We start from the raw sequence: 19,673 nt of genomic DNA on the forward strand, positions 1-19,673 counted from the left end.
CGATCGACCGTAGCAGTCGATCGCGTAGCGGGTCAGGCCCATATGTTGGTTTCCTGTTCTTATTTGGTTTTGGTGTTTGTATAAATACCAATACACGTTCTAGGGTTTCTTTGGCTTTGATTGGAGATTGGTTGGGGATATTTGGAGCACAGAAAAAGGAGAGTTTTTCTGAGCAATTGTTTGAGGGTTTATTTGGAGAGATTAAGAGATTTGTTGATGAGATTAGTTGATTGCTTTGAGCGTTTTGTAATCCCAGTTTGTACTCTTCTTCTCTATTAGTGAAAACCCAATCCCCTTCTTGCCCCGTGGACGTAGGCAATTTGTCGAACCACGTAAAACTATTGTGTTTGGATTTGTGCCGTTGTTTTGATTTGTTTGGCCTTTATCTCGACATTTGTTTGATTTGGTTCTCGAAGCACGCCCGTTTGGTTATCTCGCTTCCGCGTCGCGCACAACATATCCTGCATGCAAGCCTCTACCAACTAATAGTATAATGTTAAAAACTCGAAGGTGACCTTTCTATAAGCACATGATGTGTATTTATATACATACTTACATGTTAGTGCATGGATACATCAAATTGAGAAGACAACTCAACAACCATGGAAACAAGATGATTATTTCATCTCTCTCTATCCCAGGGGAAAAACTCTATGGATCAACTCAAACTTTAAAAAAGAAAAAACATACATCTCCCCTCTTCTAAATTTATTTAAAATACATACGGATCAACTCAAACTTTAAAAAAGAAAAAAACATAGACAAACAAATATAAGGAACCATAGCTCCAAGAAAATTAATCACCCAAGAAACAAGAAAATCTACCGAAGACTCAGCAGTATCTTCATCATCCATCTCCGCAGCTTTCATCTTCTCTTCAAATGACAACAAGCAATCCCTGCAGAGAGGGCAACTAGCCCATCCAAAGTCAAGCCACTTATCTAAGCAAGATCTATGAAATATATGCTTGCATTCCAATTCTCCACAAAGACAAAATACACGCTCTACTCCCTCAACCTCCCTTGTACATTGAGATGATACAGTGAGTCCTATATCACAAAATGAGGATTCTGGCAACCATGAGAAATGGGTACTTGCAAAAATCGGAAACCATTGAGTGAATAGTTGGGCAATAAATCTTATGATAATAAATATTAGGAGAATATGAAGGATTAGAGGGAGATATAGGCTTGTTGTTTCCATAGGAAGGGAGACTTGCATAAAATTGATGTGCACATACTAAACACTAGATACATAGCCGTTGATATATAGGATTGAGTCTGACAGTCAAAATGCATTAGGATTAAGTTTGTACAAGTAGACATGTCAACTTGTTACTTGTAGCCATTATAATAGTATAATTATAATTATACTTCGAGTACATGTCGTTTCTTAATGCAAATAAGGTAACATGTCCACTTATATATATATATATATATATTTTGAGTTAACTCTACTTATGTTGAGGCTAGTCTTTTGGCAGATATATAGGAGATCAAGTTGAATTTTAGTCAGATCTCACACATTAATTAGACGTAGTGTCATAAATTTTATTAATAACTTGAAATGAAATGACATAAATTACAAGTACAAAAAATGATAAAAATAACTTCTTTATTAATAATCGGTAAATCCTTTACAAGTATAAATTTATTTCGAAATTCGTCGCATCACAATAGATGAGTACATCCCAACTAGGTTGGCACCTACTCACCCATATCACTATCATTTGCAACTTTTTTCGAAATAATTTAATTCAAATTTAAAGCTAAGAAATAAAAATTACAATTTTATGAATATTATCTAATCATTATATCTATCTGCTAGTCCCAACTCTTCAAATTTATCTTCAATCATAGCAATCCGTTCGATGCCTTGTGTTCGCTTCTCGTATCTCCACCAATCCTGTAAGCACATCACCGCTTGTACAGTATACGGATCTAAGCATGTCCTGTGGTCGTCGATCAAACGTCCTGCTGTGCTGAAAGCGGATTCCGAGGCTACAGTCGAAACCTGCACTGATAGTAAGTCACGAACCATGGTGGAAAGTATAGGATATGAAACTGATCCATATACTTTCCACCATTGCAAAATATCTAAAGCATTTCCTTGACATTTAACTAAGGAAGCAGATAAATATTCGTCTATTTCAGAAACCTCTAATCCTGATGAAGTTCCAGATCCACCAGTTAGTTCAGCTACCATTGCATACCTATCAAAACTTACACTTTTACCTCGACCTGTGCTCGAAGCTGAAGGTGCCGAAGCTGAAGACTGTTGTGTAGCTACACCATATCTAGCTGCATACTCATCATATAAGGTTTGAAAATAATTTCTAATAGCTACATAATGAGTAGTAGCAGTAAGGGTGGATCCATCATCTAAGTCTATAATCTGTCCACCATATAATGATTGTAACAAACTTCGAAGGCCAATTTCCTTCAAGCATGGATCAATAAGAACACCAATACCAAAAATATGAGGAATAGGCCTAAAATACTTATTAAATTTACTCTCCATTTGAAAAATTATATTTCCAAAAGTATCATCCATACGATATTTTGCAAAAAATTTTTGAATATTTAAAATTTGTAAAGCAGCTAAAGTAATAGTTGGATAATAACAACCAGATAATAACATAGTAGCATCATAAAAAACTTGTAACATCTCATTTAATTTACATATAACTGTCCATTCATCTTCAGTTATTCCATAAGCACTACCAGAGCTAGAACTAGAAGCATAAAAATTTATAAAATCATTTATAATTTCTTTATATTCTATTGCTACAGATAACATTGCATAGGTGGAATTCCACCTATGGTCAACATCTTTTGGAATTAGTCTAGGCTTATAATTTTTTCTTTTACAACATTGTTTCCATCTTTTAATTCTCATTTCAGAAGCATTATGCATATTAGTAACTGTTCTAACTTTTTCTATCATGGGTTTAATTTCAGAAAATGCACTTTGAACAATTAAATTTAAAATATGACAGATACATCTAACATGAAAAAGCTCACCATGACATGGCAATGACAAAGTTATTTTCAGAAAATCAACAGCTACATTATTATTACTTGCATTATCTAGTGAAAGAGTAAATATTCTTTGATCAATTTCTAGTTTCATAAGTTCTTCAACAATTAAATTTGCAACATTAATACCAGTGTGTGACTCTTCAATTGCAATAAAAGAAACAACTCTTTTAAACATTTTCCAACTTTCATCAATCCAGTGTGCTGTTATACATAAATAACCAGTTTGCACTCTAGATGACCAAATATCAGAAGTTAAAGAAAATTTGCAGTTTAAATTTTTAAAATAAGAAATTATTTTTCCCTGTTCCTCAACATAATATTTTAAAATATCACGTTGACAGGTTTGACGAGAAAATTTTGTAAATGCAGGATAAAAACCATCTCTAAATAAATCTTCAAATTCATCATCTTCTACTAATTTAAAAGGAAGGTTTTTAAGAACAATAAACCTGATTACGCATTTCCGGGCTCGGGCAGCGTCATAATTCCAACTGCCGAGGGTACCTGAAGAGGATGATTGGGAAAGCATAGACTGCCGGATATCACCTTGTAGATTTTGGCCTTTGTTGTGTTTTTCAATATGCCGTTTGAGATGGTTGGTGCCGCTCTTATGATGAGCTTTGAATATCTGGCCGCACAACGCACATTTCGCATTCTGAGAGATGATCCTACCGTGTTCATCCTTGGTGACGTCTATCTTCTCAAAAAAATTCCATACATCAGACCTCGGCCTTTTTGGAGCTCTTGGTGCCGTAGATTCGTCGCCACCAGATTCAGGATTAACACCGGTAGGATGAGGAGGAGTTGTTGTAGGAGGACTCATCTCTGGATCGGTAGGAGTTGCATGTTGCTCTTCATAATCAGACCCAGAAGCCATTTGTTGGAAGAATTAGAAAAAACAAAAGATTATAGGATAGTATAATGAGATAGTATAAGATTGTATAAGAGAGTAGTAGAGAGAGAAATAGATGAGTTTTGTTGTGAGAAAATGAATTGAAACCCCCATCTATTTATAGAAGCAGCCCCCTAGGTAAATGACCAAAAAACCCTAGAAAAATAGCCGTTTTTTGACCGTTTTAAGGGGCAAAACGGGCAAAAGGTCAAATCTGGCCGTTAGGCCAGATTTGGCCCGGGCCGGGCCGGGCCAGCCCGGCCCGGACCGGGCAACGGTCACGTCTGTGACCGTTTTGGCCGGGCCGGGCCGGCCATTCGAAGCCCAGTGCCCATTTTTGGGCACTGTTCCGGGCCCGGGCCGGGCCCGGACGTGGCTCCCCCACGGCGACCCGGGCCCGGGCCCGGACCCGGGTTTTGCCCGGGTTTCCGGGCCCGGGCCCGGGTTTTGCCCGGGTTTCCGGGTCTGGGCACGACCCGGCCGGGCCCGGGCTCCGGGCTTTTTGGACACCCCTAGACGTAGCCTATGAAATTGGGCTCTGATAATAAAGAAATATGATCCAATAGTTCTTTGGAGCAAGCAGTAGATGAGAAATTATCAACAGATTCGGGGGAAAGAAAAGATAGTCACATATATTCATATACTTTTTTCTGTTAGCATTTACACTTTCTAAGACTCAGACAACATACTCTTTTACCCTATATTTAAAGGGAAATTTTTAAAAAAATTCAAGTAAAATTGAGGGCGAAAAATATTGTATCGTCGCATTATTCTCGGATAACATATAAACCAAACGGGAGTGATATCATATGGGATTCATAGTGTTCTAAGTGCTAGTAAATAAAACAATGATCGAAATACTACCTCCTAGCGGAGAAGGTGTATCTAAAATTAATAATTTGAGGATTTAACCGTATTTTCATCTTTAACCTGTCAATTTAAAAAGATTATATAAATGAAGTGTCTAGAGTAGGAATCATGTTTCGGTAACACTAATCACCTTTTCTACTTTATTAACACTTAACACCCCTAAAATCGATCATGAAAGAGAGGTAGGGGTGCTAAACGTATCCGTATCCGAGGAAATATCTGTAGCCGTATCCGTTAGGATACATATATGGTTACTCAAATCTATAACCGATAGGATATGGTTTTGTAGTGAAATATCCGTATCTGTATCCGAGATATCCGAATACATATTGGTCATACTATTACGATAGTTTCGATTCTTAGATTATGGATTTGTGGTTAATTTTGATGATCAAGATGTCTAATCTTAGCTTTTCAATCATAATGAACATATTAACGAACTCTTTTGTATCACATGAAGATCAAGATGTCTAATCTTAGCTTTTCAATCATAATGAACATATTAACGAACTCTTTTGTATCACATGAACTATATTTTTCTTAATACTATCTAGTTTTCTCATATCATTTTTGTATCCGCATGCATATCCGTTTATATATCCGCATCTATATCCGTGACCGTATCCGATTTTGGCGGATATGGATATGAATTTTTTTACCGACGTATATCTGTATTCGTATCCGTATCTGAGATGGGTAAGCGGATATGAATATGGTAAACATCATATCCGAGCCGTATCCGGACTGAATGCATCACTAAAGAGAGGACCATTATCATATATTATTCTAATAAATCGATCATCGAGCATTAAATGCTAATGAAATAGTTAAGAGGTGACAAACTCTAGCGAAGATATAGATGAGGGGTTGGTTACCAGCAATCTACCGGGTAACAAACGGGTAATCGGGTTTTACATAACCCGGCCCAATTGAGTTCCAACCCGCCCCGAAGAAACAAAACCCTTCGTCACCTTCTTCTGCTTCTTCTCATAAACCCTTAAAAAAAAGAAAAAGAAAAAACTTCATTTCTTCTTCTTCCAACAAAAAAGCGACGATCTTTCTCTCTCATCATCAGCATAATCCAAACCCTAACCCTAATTTCTTCTTCCTCTATCGAGGAAAGAGAAAAAGGGAGGGAGATGAGCGAGAGAGGAGAAGGGGAGCTGGTTCTCGTAGCTCGAAAGGGTGGTTTCGGGCTGCCGACAGCTTGCCCTAATTGCCTCCCAGTCTATCTCTACCTCAGATTCGCCAACGCTTCGTTCAGTCTCGATTTCGATGTCGCCAACCCCGATTCTGGTATCTCTCTCCTCTTTCTCTATTCATTTTAATTTTGGTTGGATAATTTCCCCCTAATTTTGTTGTGCCCACAGAGGTGTAAACCCTAACACCCAGCCTCATATCTACAATTTTTTGTTTTCTAATGAAGAGGGAAGTTAGTGTTCTCTGATGCGTCGATTTAAACTGGATATGATGAACCCCTTCGAGTTGACAACTTTCCATCCTACACAACTACATTGTTAGTCCCACATTGATGGATAAGGTTGAATAGGGTTTGTATCGAGCCGGAAGAGAGATTATTAAGGTCACTATATTTCTAGAAAATTAAACTTATGTATGGAAGCATCATGTCATCTTCATTCAGAGTCCTATATTTTGGAAGAATACAATACAGTTATGTAAACATTGGATGAACCATTAGTTTGCACCCCGACATACCCCACTTCTCTCATTCAGACATGAGTTTGGCAAAAGTGGAGGTAGGGAAAATTGTTTTTTCCGCTTCCCTGCTTCTGCGATTCTCTCCATTTCTTCACTTTTTATGTTACTCGCCAGTCTGGGAAAAGAAAAGGGATTCTAGATAGGTCATTGGACCAATGGGCTCACGTTGTTACCTCCTCTAGTGATGTGGGACGGTTGAAAATTGTCCCGACTTGCCCATAAAAGGGAGTGTCTATTCCGTGAATAAATGTTAAATGGCCGAGATAAGGCATGAGTCCTTTGTTAGAGGGGCGCCTGGTTGTCTTTAGCCCAAATGAGTACAACCTTTATGAATTTGTTGCTAAATTCACCGGTTTTTCTTTTTCTCTGTTGCTTCCTAGACTGTCCTCCATTTATTTTGCAGATCATGTACCATATATCGAATATGGTGATTGTGTGTTATTCAGCAATGAGAAGGGAGGTGTTATTGAATGCTTGAAAGGAGAGAGCATAGTTGATCTGGACTCGGGACTCTCAGGTGGCTGTGTTCCTCATTGGTTGGCGACAGAGGCGTTGATCAGCTCCTGGCTTGCAGAGGCTGCACAATATGAACTATGGGTTGCTTCTAATGGAAGTGGTGCATATAAAATATATTTCTCTGACCTGTCATGGCCCGTTGCGAAGGTTCTCCATTGGAAACAAACTCAAACAGTTAAGCAGCGATTGGGAATAACATATCTCAATGCCAATGGAAAAGAAGAAGAGGTCCCTTTCCTATCTTATTATTTTATTAGAAACATTATATACAATGACTACAGAAAGAACCTTAATTCCTTCATTACCATTAATATGTAAAAAGAAAAGACGTTCTGACAGTGGCGAAGCCAAATTTTTTTGTCCTGGGGCCGATGTAAAACATTATTTACACTGTATCGATCAAAAGCGATCAGATGTTTGAATGTATAATTAACTTTCATATATGTAAGTAGGTGAAAAAAGAACCTAAAGTAAAAACTTTGCAAAAGAAAAAAAAAACAGTTTTGTGAATACTTGAAACATTTCAACATATGCACTCATCATTGAATCAGCATACTTCAATTTTCTGAAGTCTTTTTGAAATGTAACAATTGTACATGATTTTTCCATAAACACAAACTATAAATTATAATCTTTTTGAAGACTTGATAGATTGATAACAAACTATAAATTATATTGATAAACTTATTTCAAACATAATAAGAAATGAAATAATTTTAAATATCACATTTATAAAATAATTGCAGAAGTGTAAACATCCATTCAGACTTTAACTTTGAATAAAAGCTTCACTGGAATCTAGTTAGGGAAAAGATTGTATTGGAGCTACAAACTACTATTGAGAGATATGAAGATTTGATGGACTATTTTGCAACTAATGAAGCTTTAGGGGGTTAATTTTTAAATATGAAAGGCCTTGCGAGGGACCAACTTCAATGCAAAAGATTTGCGAGACTGATATGAAAGAACTCATGTGGTGAGTGTTTTTTTTTGGGTGGGGTGGGGGGTCGGGGGGGGGTGCATGGCGCAGTGTATTATCTGGATTTCAGCACACTTATAAACTTTTCTTCTTCTTTTCTTGTGATGCTTATTGTCCACCCCCACCTTATAAGCGAATAAGTTATTTTGACAAGTTCTTCAGTGAATGTCCGCTAACTTCTTTCTGCCTTCTAGTTTAACCATGATTGAAAGTGATACCCTCTTTCTATGGAGCAACTCGCCTCCTCATTCTGATTACATTTTTTCTTTCATCTTAGCTCTTCATGATTTCTGTGTTATAAGAACGTTTTATTCTAAAATCACTGAATTGTATTCAATCTATAGATATATCGTAAAGCAGCTGCTGCATATGAGGCTTTATCTCAGAGGTTAGGAGAACAAACATTTTTCTTTGATGACAGGTAAGACATAAATAGATTGATTTGATATGAATGCTAGAAGATGATTTTTCATGTTCCAATAAATTGTAATATAAATCTGATTCTTATACTTTAGAGAACTCTAGCTTCAGTTCTTATCAAGTTTGTGTTTTAAATTAATTTATATTTGTTTTTATGACAGGCCGACAAGCTTGGATGCTGCTTTCCTCGGGCATGCTCTTTTTGTGATTCATGCTTTGCCAGTAAGTTGTGTATTTATGGTCCATAACATTGGGGCGGAAACTATTTGTTCGTTAACAGCTATACTATTGTTCTCCAAACAAGACATCTCCAGGAATGTTATCATTTGATACGATAGCTGGATTCATATAGGAATGGCTAATGGTGTATGTTCTATACTTTTATTGCAACAACAATATAATAGTCTAGTCAAGACATTCCTTTTTTGTTTCTGATACTAGAACTTGTGATCATTATTGCTATTTGTTGCTTGTTTCTTAACATTATTCTGATGTGATTCTCCGTAGAGCTGTTGTTGTTAATGAATTCTTGCTCAAATAGCAAAGTATTTGGCATATTAAACTTTATCATATGACGTTTGTCTTTAAATTTTCTCCCTATCATTATTTTTTAAATTTGAATCATTTTATAAAGATTGCAGAGTATTTCATGTCTTAATTGCCTCTCTTTATGGAGTACGGATATGCTCATTTCGAAATTATCTTTGTATAGCAGGCAACGAGTTCTTATACATTTTCTTTTTTTTTCTCACTATTCTTTTATTTATTTTGCTGATGTTGCAGGATACCTCTACTCTGCGAAATAATCTCTTGCAATATGACAATTTAGTTAGATATTCTGAAAATCTTAAAGTGCAGTATGTGGACTCTAATTCATCGTCCTCCATTCCGCGATCTTCCTTTGGTCCATCAGCATCATCATCATCAAGAACAAAATCCTCATCATATTGGAGTAAGACAACAAAATTTTGCAGTAAATACATCATTGATTGAATGAATGGATTATGTTTACTAGATTTAATTCATATGCTATTTACAATTATGGTCTGCTTGATGGACCATTTTAGCCAAGTCATCTACTTCATTTTGTTTATAATTATATAATTTACTGTTTCTATTTTGATTTGTAAGATCAGCCAAGTAATGTGCTGGAGGATTTGTCCTAACATTAGGCAAATCTACAAATGTTGCTTTGTTGGGTCTGTCAGCTTCTACAGCGACCAGACTTGTTTAGAACTCTGTTTGACGGGTTTCTGATTATAAAAACTAGGAAACCTCATTCTATGATTTATCACTGAAATGACTAAATTGGCTACTAAATATTATGCTTGTCCGTGAGTCTGTGACTTAATTTACTGTTGAATTTATGTGTTTATCCAAGCTCACACTATAGAATCCCCGCTAGATGATTGCTAATTTTCTAACGTGTGGACTATGGAATAGCGTTCACCCTGATTCAATTTTTTTGAACACTGTGGCGGCATTCTCTTAAGATTGATCACTATTTAATGGAAGATCATTGCTCACTTTACTACATCACAAAGTAAATGAGTGAGAGCGTCAGATTGGCTTTGAGAGAAACCCTGATATACGAACATTAGCTAGCCATCAACATTGGGTTGGGCTTGGTCAGGTTTCACTCAATTGACCTATTTGTGCGTCTCCCATTTACTTCTTACCAAATTTTCAGTTGCTCCCGCAATTTATTTTTCCTTTATTTGATCTAATCCTTTTTGTCCTAGTATACCATAGGTGTTCTTATAGCCTTCTTTGTTTGACATCAAATGTTGTTTTCTTTGTGCTATATACAGGTTCAGAATAGTGTGTTTTACTTGCCATCTCATGCAAAATTAACACCAATTTCAAAACTGAAGTGGTTCTTCTGTATTTTGACAGGTTCCAAGTCCAAACCAAAAGCTAAAAGGGAGAAAACCGAAGAGGAGAAGACTTTTCGGAGGAGGGCCAATTATTTTCTTGCCACCCAGTTGGTTGCAGTGCTAGTGTTCTTGTCTCTTTTCGGAGGAGTTGAGAATGCTGAAGATGATGATGAGGACGAACTAGATTATGACGACTGAGAAAATAAAAGCTGCTTACTTTTTTGAAATTCACAGCAGTGGTAACTCTCGCCACATTCTGAGGCGTTCCTTTTTTAAATTTCACGTACAATAAAAAATGTGTCTTCATTAATCTCTCTTGTTTTACTTTGTAAACTATGTATTGTTTGTACCTCACACGATAATTTTTGAAGCCATTCACAAGTGACGTGCGAATCTGAAGGAGATGATTCATTGTGGGTTCTCGCATCCACCATTTTCTGTAGGAATGAAGATGCTCTTAAATCTGACATAGTTTGTCCTGTTCCTGCTAGGAGCCTAGTTTATGATTTGCCAATACAAAATTCTCATGTATGGATCTGTGATATTATTGCCTGCAAAATTCAAATGTTCTATATTAATTGTTTTCGTTATACATGCAAGTCGTTTGATTCAATATCTGCTGCGTACATGCTGCTGTTCTGTACTTTAATTTGAATATTATTTGGAGGAATGACTGTTTATTATCCTAGTTTCTTTTTGCCAGCACTAGGAAAAAAGAAATTCTAGAACTTGATTCTTCTGAACTTAGGGGGCAAAAAAAAAAAAAGTACAAAAACGTCCCACGAGCTCTCTTAAATCAAATAAGATTTCTTAAATAAAATCAGAAAGTATAATATAATAAATTCGAAAGCATAGAATTCTTTTGTAATTATTTTATGGTTATAAATATAACGTGATTAGTTCGAAGCATATCTTTTTATATTAAATTGTAGAAAGAAAATTTTCACAACTCTTTATATTTTTTTTAATATTATTGAGAAAAATATTCTCTACAACACTTTGACTTGATACTAGTGTAATCGATTAATAAAATAAGTATTCTCTACAATACTTATCATTTCTCATACTCCAGTAACTTCATTCTCAAGTCTCAAATTTATAAAGAATGTTACATTATGTTGGGATAAATTTAAACTTCAAGGTATCGAGCTTTGGCCCACCGTTTTTTTACTAGAAAAAAAGGTATTGAGGTTATTAAAAAAAATGTAACTTTAGGACATTATTTATATAGAAAATAGGAAAATAAGTTTTAATGTCTATTTCACTTGCAATAATGCTGGTTTCTATAAATATAATATATCATTTTACTAAAGAACCTTGAATTCCTTAATATTTTTATTAATAGAGAACCTCCGGCTTCCACTCACAAATTTTGGCTATTTTGTTATTCGGAGGCCCTCCTTCCTCTGTCCATGTCCACCATTCTTTTTAACTTTGATTAAGAGGAATAACAAAAAGGGGAAGGAAAAGGTACAAGAAATTGTTCATTTTTCAGGTATGACCCCACTTCACATGGAATTTTTCTTTAATTTTGCCAATGAAGAATCATCAAATACTTTTAATCTCTCTCTCTCTCTCTCTCTCTCTCTCTTAGGACACAATTTTTTTCATCATTGTCATGTTGCTCTTGGTGAATTTCCCGCAAATTTCACAATAAATATTTTGCATTTCTCTTAAATAGATTGATATCAAAGCAATTGCCTCTTATCATTATCATGTTTTCGATCTCATATTGTACACTATTGCATCGAATTTTAAGTATCCAAAATGACAATAGACAACCAAGGCAAACTTCATCATCAAGACGAAGGAAACAAGTTATGAATCTCTTTAGCTAGTTACAAATCATCAAATAATTTACAGAAAAATATCGGCTAGAATTCAATGTGTTCATCGTTGTCACGCTGACGATTGTGAATTTGCCAGAATTTTCATAACAAATCTTTGCAGTCACAACTGGTTCTTCCATGTCGTATAATTGATATTGAAGAATTTGTCTCAGATTTCATCATAATATACTATCAAGTATCCAGAATGGCAACGGACAGTCAGAACCAACTACATTTTGAAGATGAAGGAAGTTTAAAGAGGAACTGGTCCAATGAATCCCTAGCTAACTTTGTAATGACAAAGACCTGCCTCTGCTCACCAACAACCCACCAAGGATCATTCCGCTGCAAGCTCCATCGCCAGCAGCAGCCGAACCCTAGCAGTGGGTCATCCCCCATGGCTTCTCGTCACAAGCATTCTGACCCGACTAAAGTGTTTGGAGCGGGCAAGTGAATACCAAGGGCTTGTAGAGCAGTTGTCACCCTGGCCAGTATTTTCACTCGGCCAAGAGAGGATGATTTCATAATATGTATATTAGTTCGCGATCCCTGATGTATTTGATTGTATAGAAATATCAAGTAATCTCTAAATTTCAGGTTTGTTGTTAAGTTTTCATTGTGGATGTCGATGAAACAAGTACCATGGAAAATATTTAGGGGGGTGTAGATGCTTCGTTTCGATCTGGTTGCAGCTTTTCGCAAGAGCCCTTCACAGTAAGGGGGTATTTTGTTCGTTGCATCTGCAGGATTATAATTGCAGTTGCACGCCAGAGACATTTGTAGCTGTTCTTCTTACTGCAACTAATATGTGCTCGCGTTTGCAACTGTAGAAGATCTCCCAGTTTTGCTACATGCCACAGTTACCACTCCTCCGCTTGGTAGCAAATCAAACAGCACCATGGTCGACCTCATCAAGGAGAACATCAAAAGCACACTTGCCACTTTCAAGATCCAACATTTTTTTTTTTTTGATAAGCCACTAAAAACATAGTAACTTCCACCAAAATATACTCCCTTCTCATTCAAACATGCCATATTTCCCCTAATTTCCAAACTATTATTCAACCAAACAAATCAGAACAAAAACCAACATCGCTCAAGCAGCCATAAATATACTTACAACAAGTCAACTCACCTCATGCTGCAAATTACACATAAAAAACCACCAACATCCAAAGAACAACCGATACTTTAGAAAGCAACATCCTTGTTGAAACTAAATTCATAAGTAGAACATCAGAAATTCATAGTTCTACAAAAAAAAACCCTCCTTTTCTCTTATGTAAACTATGACAGATCACTCCGAACCTCTAAAAACTCAACAAAAACATAACGTCCCTCACATGACAAAGGGCGGTGCACAAGGCTCCCGCGCATCTAGAGAGAGGGTCAGATATACGTAGCCTTATCCTCACATCCCGCATAAGAAGCGCGCCAAATGTACGCAACCTTACCCCTGCATACGAAGCGACTGATTCTAAGACTCGGACCCGTGACCTCCAGTTCACATGGAGGCAACCTCATGCTTCAAGGCTTACCCATCTACATCATTATTCATAATCCCCTAATATCCATATCGTTATTAAAATTGCATCAACTCACCTCGGAACATCACTCCACCTTCACAGCCTCCTCCTCCTCCACCACCTTCTGCGACCCCATCAGCCTCCCGAGCAAGACAAAGCTCATCCCTCCGGCCACATTATTCAAACACCTCAGCACCACCACCGTCGCCTTGAAAACCCCCACCGGCATCGCCTTCGCCATCAAGAACTCGACCGCGTTCAGCGTTTGGTACCTCAAATTACTACTGATTCCCATATGCGCAGACCAAGTCATCAATCTCCCTCAATAGAAACGCATTCTCATTCACTTGCACACGAAAACAATCCTCACATTGAACAAACAATTCATGGGGGAAAACCCACATACAAAGAGCCGCACACTTCCCATCAAAATTACCAATCTCTTCTTCTTCGCCCTCGGTGAGGTCAACTTCTTGACAATCTTGACAACAGCAACGACGAAAGAGAGGCCCATGTAAGCGAGCGGGATCCCTAGAACCCACGGCAGAGGGCTCTAGCCCACTCTGGGCCCGGGGATGGCCTGAGTGACCGTTCTGATGAACTCGACGATATCGTGGACTTTCTCCTGAATCCATGGAAAATCCTACTCCACCTCTTTCTCCTCCTCAACAATTCGAGTAGCGTTGTTGGATTCCTTAGGGTTTTGGACTCCGTTGAGCTTCGATTTCGCCCTAACAAGGAGTGATGAGGAGGGGAGCCTAAGGTTTGGGGTTCTGGGGAGCGAGAGGGAAAGTAGGAGAAGAGGAGGGTAGGGTTCTTGAGGGGCTGGAGACGCCGACGAGCTCCTCCATTAGAACCTTGAAGGGAGAATCTTCGCTTTGGTTTTTTCCACCGGAAAAGGACCGTCTTTCCTCTTGAGATGCGTGTTAGTGTACAGCGCGAGGTTGACCCAGCTAGTGGTATCGCGCCACGTGCGAAGTTTTCGTCAATTCCAAGAGTTCAAGTGGGACCCACCGCTGGCAGATGGAGGAACCGGCAGCAGGCGGCACTTAGGTTTCCTACCTAATTATTTGAGATAATTACCCTCTGGAATATTTAAACCTACTGTGATTTGTAGTTTATAGGTATGCAGCTCAAAAGAACAAATTTTCACTGTAGACCCAAACCAACTTTTAATTAACAAAATTGACCTATTTTTTTTAATTATCAAAATCGACCCATTTTATGCCACGTAAGCTTAATCACATTTCCTAATTAGTTAGGGTTGCCAACCCCGACTGTTTAGGAGTTGTTAAACCCCAATTAGAAGCCTTAAACCCAATTTTTAATGTCCTAAACAGTCAGGGTTGGCAACCCCGACTACTTAGAAAATGTGATTAAGCATACGTGGCATAAAGTGGGTTGATTTTGGTAATTAAAAAAAATGGGTCGATTTTGGTAATTAAAAGTTGGTTTGGGTCTACAGTGAAAATTTGTTCCAGCTGAAAAGGTAGGAAAGTGGAATAATTTATCAAAATAGCCCCAAAATATTTTTTTTTAAAGAAAGAACCGACACATTCCAATTTTAATTCTAAAAATCGACACAGTTTCTAGCCACGTCGGCATCATGGCTAGAAACTAGATCGACTTAAAAAAAAACCGACTTCCTAATAGGATGTCCCCAACGAGATTCGTGGTTAGGGGATTAAACAAGTCGGGGTTGCGAACCCCGACTAGCTTTGTTGCCGCACAAAATGGTCGAGGTTGGGAACCCCGACCATTTTGAACCCCAATTCGAATTAGAATGGTACCGACAACTTTGAATTAGGGTGCCTTGCCGGGTGCCTTCCTCTGATAAATGGCCGGGATTGGGAACCCCAACCGTTTCGAATTGGGGTTCGAAATGGTCGGGGTTCCCAACCCCGATCATTTTGTGCGACGACAAAATTAGTCGGGGTTCGCAACCCCAACTTGTTTAGTACCCTAACCACGCATCTCGCGCTGGGGACGTCCAACCCCGACTAATTAGAATGCTGGGGACGTCCAACTTTTCACTTTCTTACAAAGATTCACGATTTCATTTTTCGTTTTCATACCAATATACAAGATTTTTCATTTTTTAGTCTTTTCGATTGATTGGCAAATCATTTTAGTGGTGGGCAAAATTCATGATTTTATTAGTTATAAGGCGTGACTTTTGACCATTTTTAGTCATTTCTACTCATTATAATTTCACAAATTGTAAAATACATTATTTCATGAGCTATAACCCACGACTTTGGGCCAATTTTAGTTGTTTCAACCCTTTGGCAATTATTTTTTTTTTCAGAAGCCAACATTCATGATTTCATGATATATAACGCACGATTTTACGCACGATTTTTTTATCATTTCAACCCATTAATAAATAATCTCTTGAATGTAAAAATTCACGATTTCATGAGCTATAACGCACGATTTTAGACAATTTTAGTCTTTTCAACTGATTGGCAAGTAATTTTGCTGAAGTCTAAAATTCATGATTTCATTAGTTATAATGCACAAAATTTAGCTAATTTTTGTCATTTTGACCCCTAATAATATCACTGATTATAAAATTTATTATTTCATGAAATATAACTCGCGACTTTGGGCCAATTTTAGTCGTTTAGACCCCTTGGCAAATAATTTCATGGAGGCAAATATTTACGCTTTTATTATTTATGACGCATGATTTTTTTTGTCATTTATAGTCATCTTGACCCATTAGCAAATAATTTTATGGATATTAAATTTCATGATTTCATAAGTGATAATCCATAAATTTTAGGTATTTTTACTCATTTCGACCTATTGGCAAATAATTTAATGAAGGCTAAATTTCATAATTTTATGAGCATAAGCATGATATTTAGACAATTTTTAGTTATTTTGACCCATCGCAAGTCATCTTACAGCACACAAATTTTACAATTTCATGAGCTATAATACATGATTTTTGATCATTTTTAATTGTTTTGATCTGTTGACAAATAATTATATAGAAGACAAACATCACGATTTCATGAGCTAACCCATAGTTTTTGGCGACTTTTAGTTATTTTGACCTAGTGGTAAATAATTTCACAGAGGCCAATATGTTAGGACTCATGTTTATGAGAATACTATCTAATCTAGTTTTGATGATTAACAACTAATTTATAATCATGTTTTCTAGTATTTTTGTTTTCTCCTATAAGTATTCAGGTTGAGTGGATTTGCGCCGTAACGACGATATTAAATGAAGTCGATGCAATTCAAGTCAAAGATTCAAGATTGACCTTCATACACAAATCAACTTGAGTATATTAGTTTAGGAGTTAGACTTTCTGTGTTATGCTTAGAGCTCAATTTTATACACACACAAATTTCTCATAATACGAGTATTTTTGAGAAAATTAAGTTTGTGGTTTATTGACTTAATAACAAAGTTTTATATCTTTTATAAAGTCTCTTAATTCATTCTAAAAGATTCCAAAAGTCAGTTTGAACCATTTTGTCAAAATCAAGTGTTTACACGAACCCGTATTCTTGAGATTTTGCAAAATGATGAGTTTTAAAAAATGGGGAATGATATTTTAAAAATTTCTTTTCTAACATGTTTATATTCATGTATATAAACATTTCCCCAAGTTTTATAATTTTTTAGAATTTATTTGCTATTTTTAAAAGCTCTTTGAAAATTAGAATTACTATTCAAAATTGGGTTATGCATGTTGTTCAGTCGATTGATATTGTTCATCAGTCGACCGGTTAAGTGCTCTACAATTGCCGAAAAGTTTCTGCTCAGTTGACCGATCTTCATCAGTCGACTGAACAGTGTTTTCAGTCGACCGATACTATGCATCAGTTGACTAAACAGTATTTTCAGTCGACCGATGGCTTGCATCAGTTGACCGATAATTTTTCCAGAATTAGCCAACGGTTAACTCATCAGTCGGCTGAACAGTGCATTAGTCGACCGACGACAACTCATCAGTCGACTGAACAGTGCATCAGTCGACCGACAGCATTGTAACAGCTAGTTTTTGTTGTGAGCTGTTTTTTAGGCTATAAAATGTTTTGAACCCCCATTTTCTTTCAAAAAGTTTTTCAAGGGCTTTTGCAAGAGTTTCAAGAAGTTGTTTTTCAGTTTGTTTCCATGTTTTTAAGTGGATTGTTTATGTGAAGAAAGATTCACAAAGAGATTGATCGAAAATTACGGTTTTGAGACATTCAACCTCAACCCATCATCAACATCTCTTTGTGCTCTTTGGGGAAGTTTTCTAAACTCAATTATCTAGCTTTTTTATATTTAAATTGTTATATTTACACATTCGCTAGATTAATTCTACTTTGATTTTATTTTTACTCATTGATTTCACACACAACCAATTTGAGCTTAAGTATTTTCACATATTGTATATTTAGGTTGTGGTGAGTGAATCATTGAGAGTGAGCTTCATTTTAATTCTCATCTTGTTTAGAGAACAAAATCTTGTATTTGAGCTTATCATAGGTGAGAACACGTTATAATACACAAGGACACTTAGAGAAGTGGTTGGTGGGAGACGAGGTCAATTCTGAGAAAAGTGACGTTGGTAGTAAAGCTTAGTGAGAGGTGGTAAATTCAAGCACTTGAGGAAGATAACACGGACTAGGCCAACACTTAGAGGAGTATATTGTGTATTGACAATTGTGTGAGTTATAAAAGTTTTTGGTGCACTTAGAAAACCGATTGTGTAGTTGTTTTTTAGATAGTGGAGATTCTCCTCGAGGGTGAGGAGCGTAGATGTAGGTCAAGGGTGATCGAACTCCGTAATCATATCGTTTTGTCTGTGATTGTCATTTGCACACTATCTCTCTTATATCTTGTATTCATGTTTATATCGCCCGTTGTTTAATTTCATATCCTTGCACATAACTTGTTATATATCATAATTGCTAGAATATTAGTTAATAAATTTTAATTTTGCATTAATATCAGATTAGATTAGCAATTACCCTATTCACCCCCCTCTAGTATACTTTCACAATATTTAAGATTTCACGAGCTATAACACATAATTTTTTGATATTTTTGGTCATTTCGACCTATTGGAAAATAACTATATGAATGTAAAAATTTATAATTTCATGAGCTATCACCTAATTTTTGGCCATATGTAATCATTTCAATCCATTGCCATATAATTTCAGAAGATAAAAATTCACAATTTCATAAGTTATAACACACGTTTTTTGGTCATTTTTAGTTGTTTCGACCCACTAGTAAATAGTTTAGTAGATGCCAAAATTCACGATTCCATGAACTATAACCCATAATTTTTGGCCATTTTGAACCATTTTGACCAATTGGTAAATAATTTATGGAGGCCACAATTAATGGTTTCGTGAGTTGTAGCACATGCTTTTTTTCTATTTTAATCATTTTGAACTCTTGGCAAATATTTTTATGGAGGTTAATATTCATGATTTAATGAGCTATAATGCATGGTTTTTGGCCATTTTTAGTCATTTCGACGCATTGAAAAATAATTTAGGGGACGTTAAAATTCATAATTTAATAAGCTAACTCACGAACTTTACCAATTTTAGACATTTTGGTCGACTGGTTAATAATTTAATATTGGCCAAAATTCATGATTCAATGAGCTATAACCCATGACATTGAGCCAATTTTAGTCATTTTGATCTTTTGGCGAATAATTTCATGGAGATTAATATTCCTGGTTCCATGATCTATAATTGTGACGCCCCTGTTTTCACACTTGGCTGCAGTCCAAGGTGAACCCAGAGATGTCAAACCTGTCATGCACCTCCACTGTGCAACAACATGTTTCACCAATCACAGTAATATCCTCTAGTGGAAACCAATATAAATGAAGGTACAAAACAGGCAAATAAGGGAAATAAATACTATAGACATGATACGGAAAGATATATCTCATAAATGAAATCATGTCCCAAATAAACTAAACTGGAATACAACTGATATACATCTGGAGTCTAAAATAACATGATATGT

The 19,673-nt window shown here is 36.4% G+C and overlaps 1 protein-coding gene across 1 annotated transcript; it reads left to right on the forward strand.

Annotated features, from left to right (window-relative positions):
• The first annotated feature begins 5,857 nt into the window (after positions 1 to 5,857).
• On the forward strand, positions 5,858 to 10,913 carry LOC109827437 (mitochondrial outer membrane import complex protein METAXIN-like). Its single transcript, XM_020394449.1, has 6 exons — positions 5,858 to 6,099; positions 6,926 to 7,266; positions 8,362 to 8,438; positions 8,599 to 8,659; positions 9,221 to 9,389; positions 10,334 to 10,913. Exons 1-6 carry the CDS (start codon positions 5,943 to 5,945, stop codon positions 10,510 to 10,512), a joined length of 984 nt encoding a protein of 327 aa, XP_020250038.1. The 5' UTR covers positions 5,858 to 5,942; the 3' UTR covers positions 10,513 to 10,913.
• The last annotated feature ends 8,760 nt before the right edge of the window (positions 10,914 to 19,673 follow it).

The sequence above is a fragment of the Asparagus officinalis genome, unplaced genomic scaffold, assembly GCF_001876935.1.
Source record: "Asparagus officinalis unplaced genomic scaffold, Aspof.V1 AsparagusV1_Un212, whole genome shotgun sequence".
Lineage (NCBI taxonomy): Eukaryota > Viridiplantae > Streptophyta > Magnoliopsida > Asparagales > Asparagaceae > Asparagus > Asparagus officinalis.

What these genes read in the sequence shown, in the direction of transcription:
- LOC109827437 (XM_020394449.1), top strand. Translation starts at nt 5,943, where the DNA reads ATGAGCGAGAGAGGAGAAGGGGAGCTGGTTCTCGTAGCTCGAAAGGGT. An exon ending in TGTCGCCAACCCCGATTCTG is followed by an intron (nt 6,100 to 6,925) that starts GTATCTCTCTCC and finishes TTTATTTTGCAG; the next exon opens with ATCATGTACCATATATCGAA. An exon ending in AAAATCCTCATCATATTGGA is followed by an intron (nt 9,390 to 10,333) that starts GTAAGACAACAA and finishes GTATTTTGACAG; the next exon opens with GTTCCAAGTCCAAACCAAAA.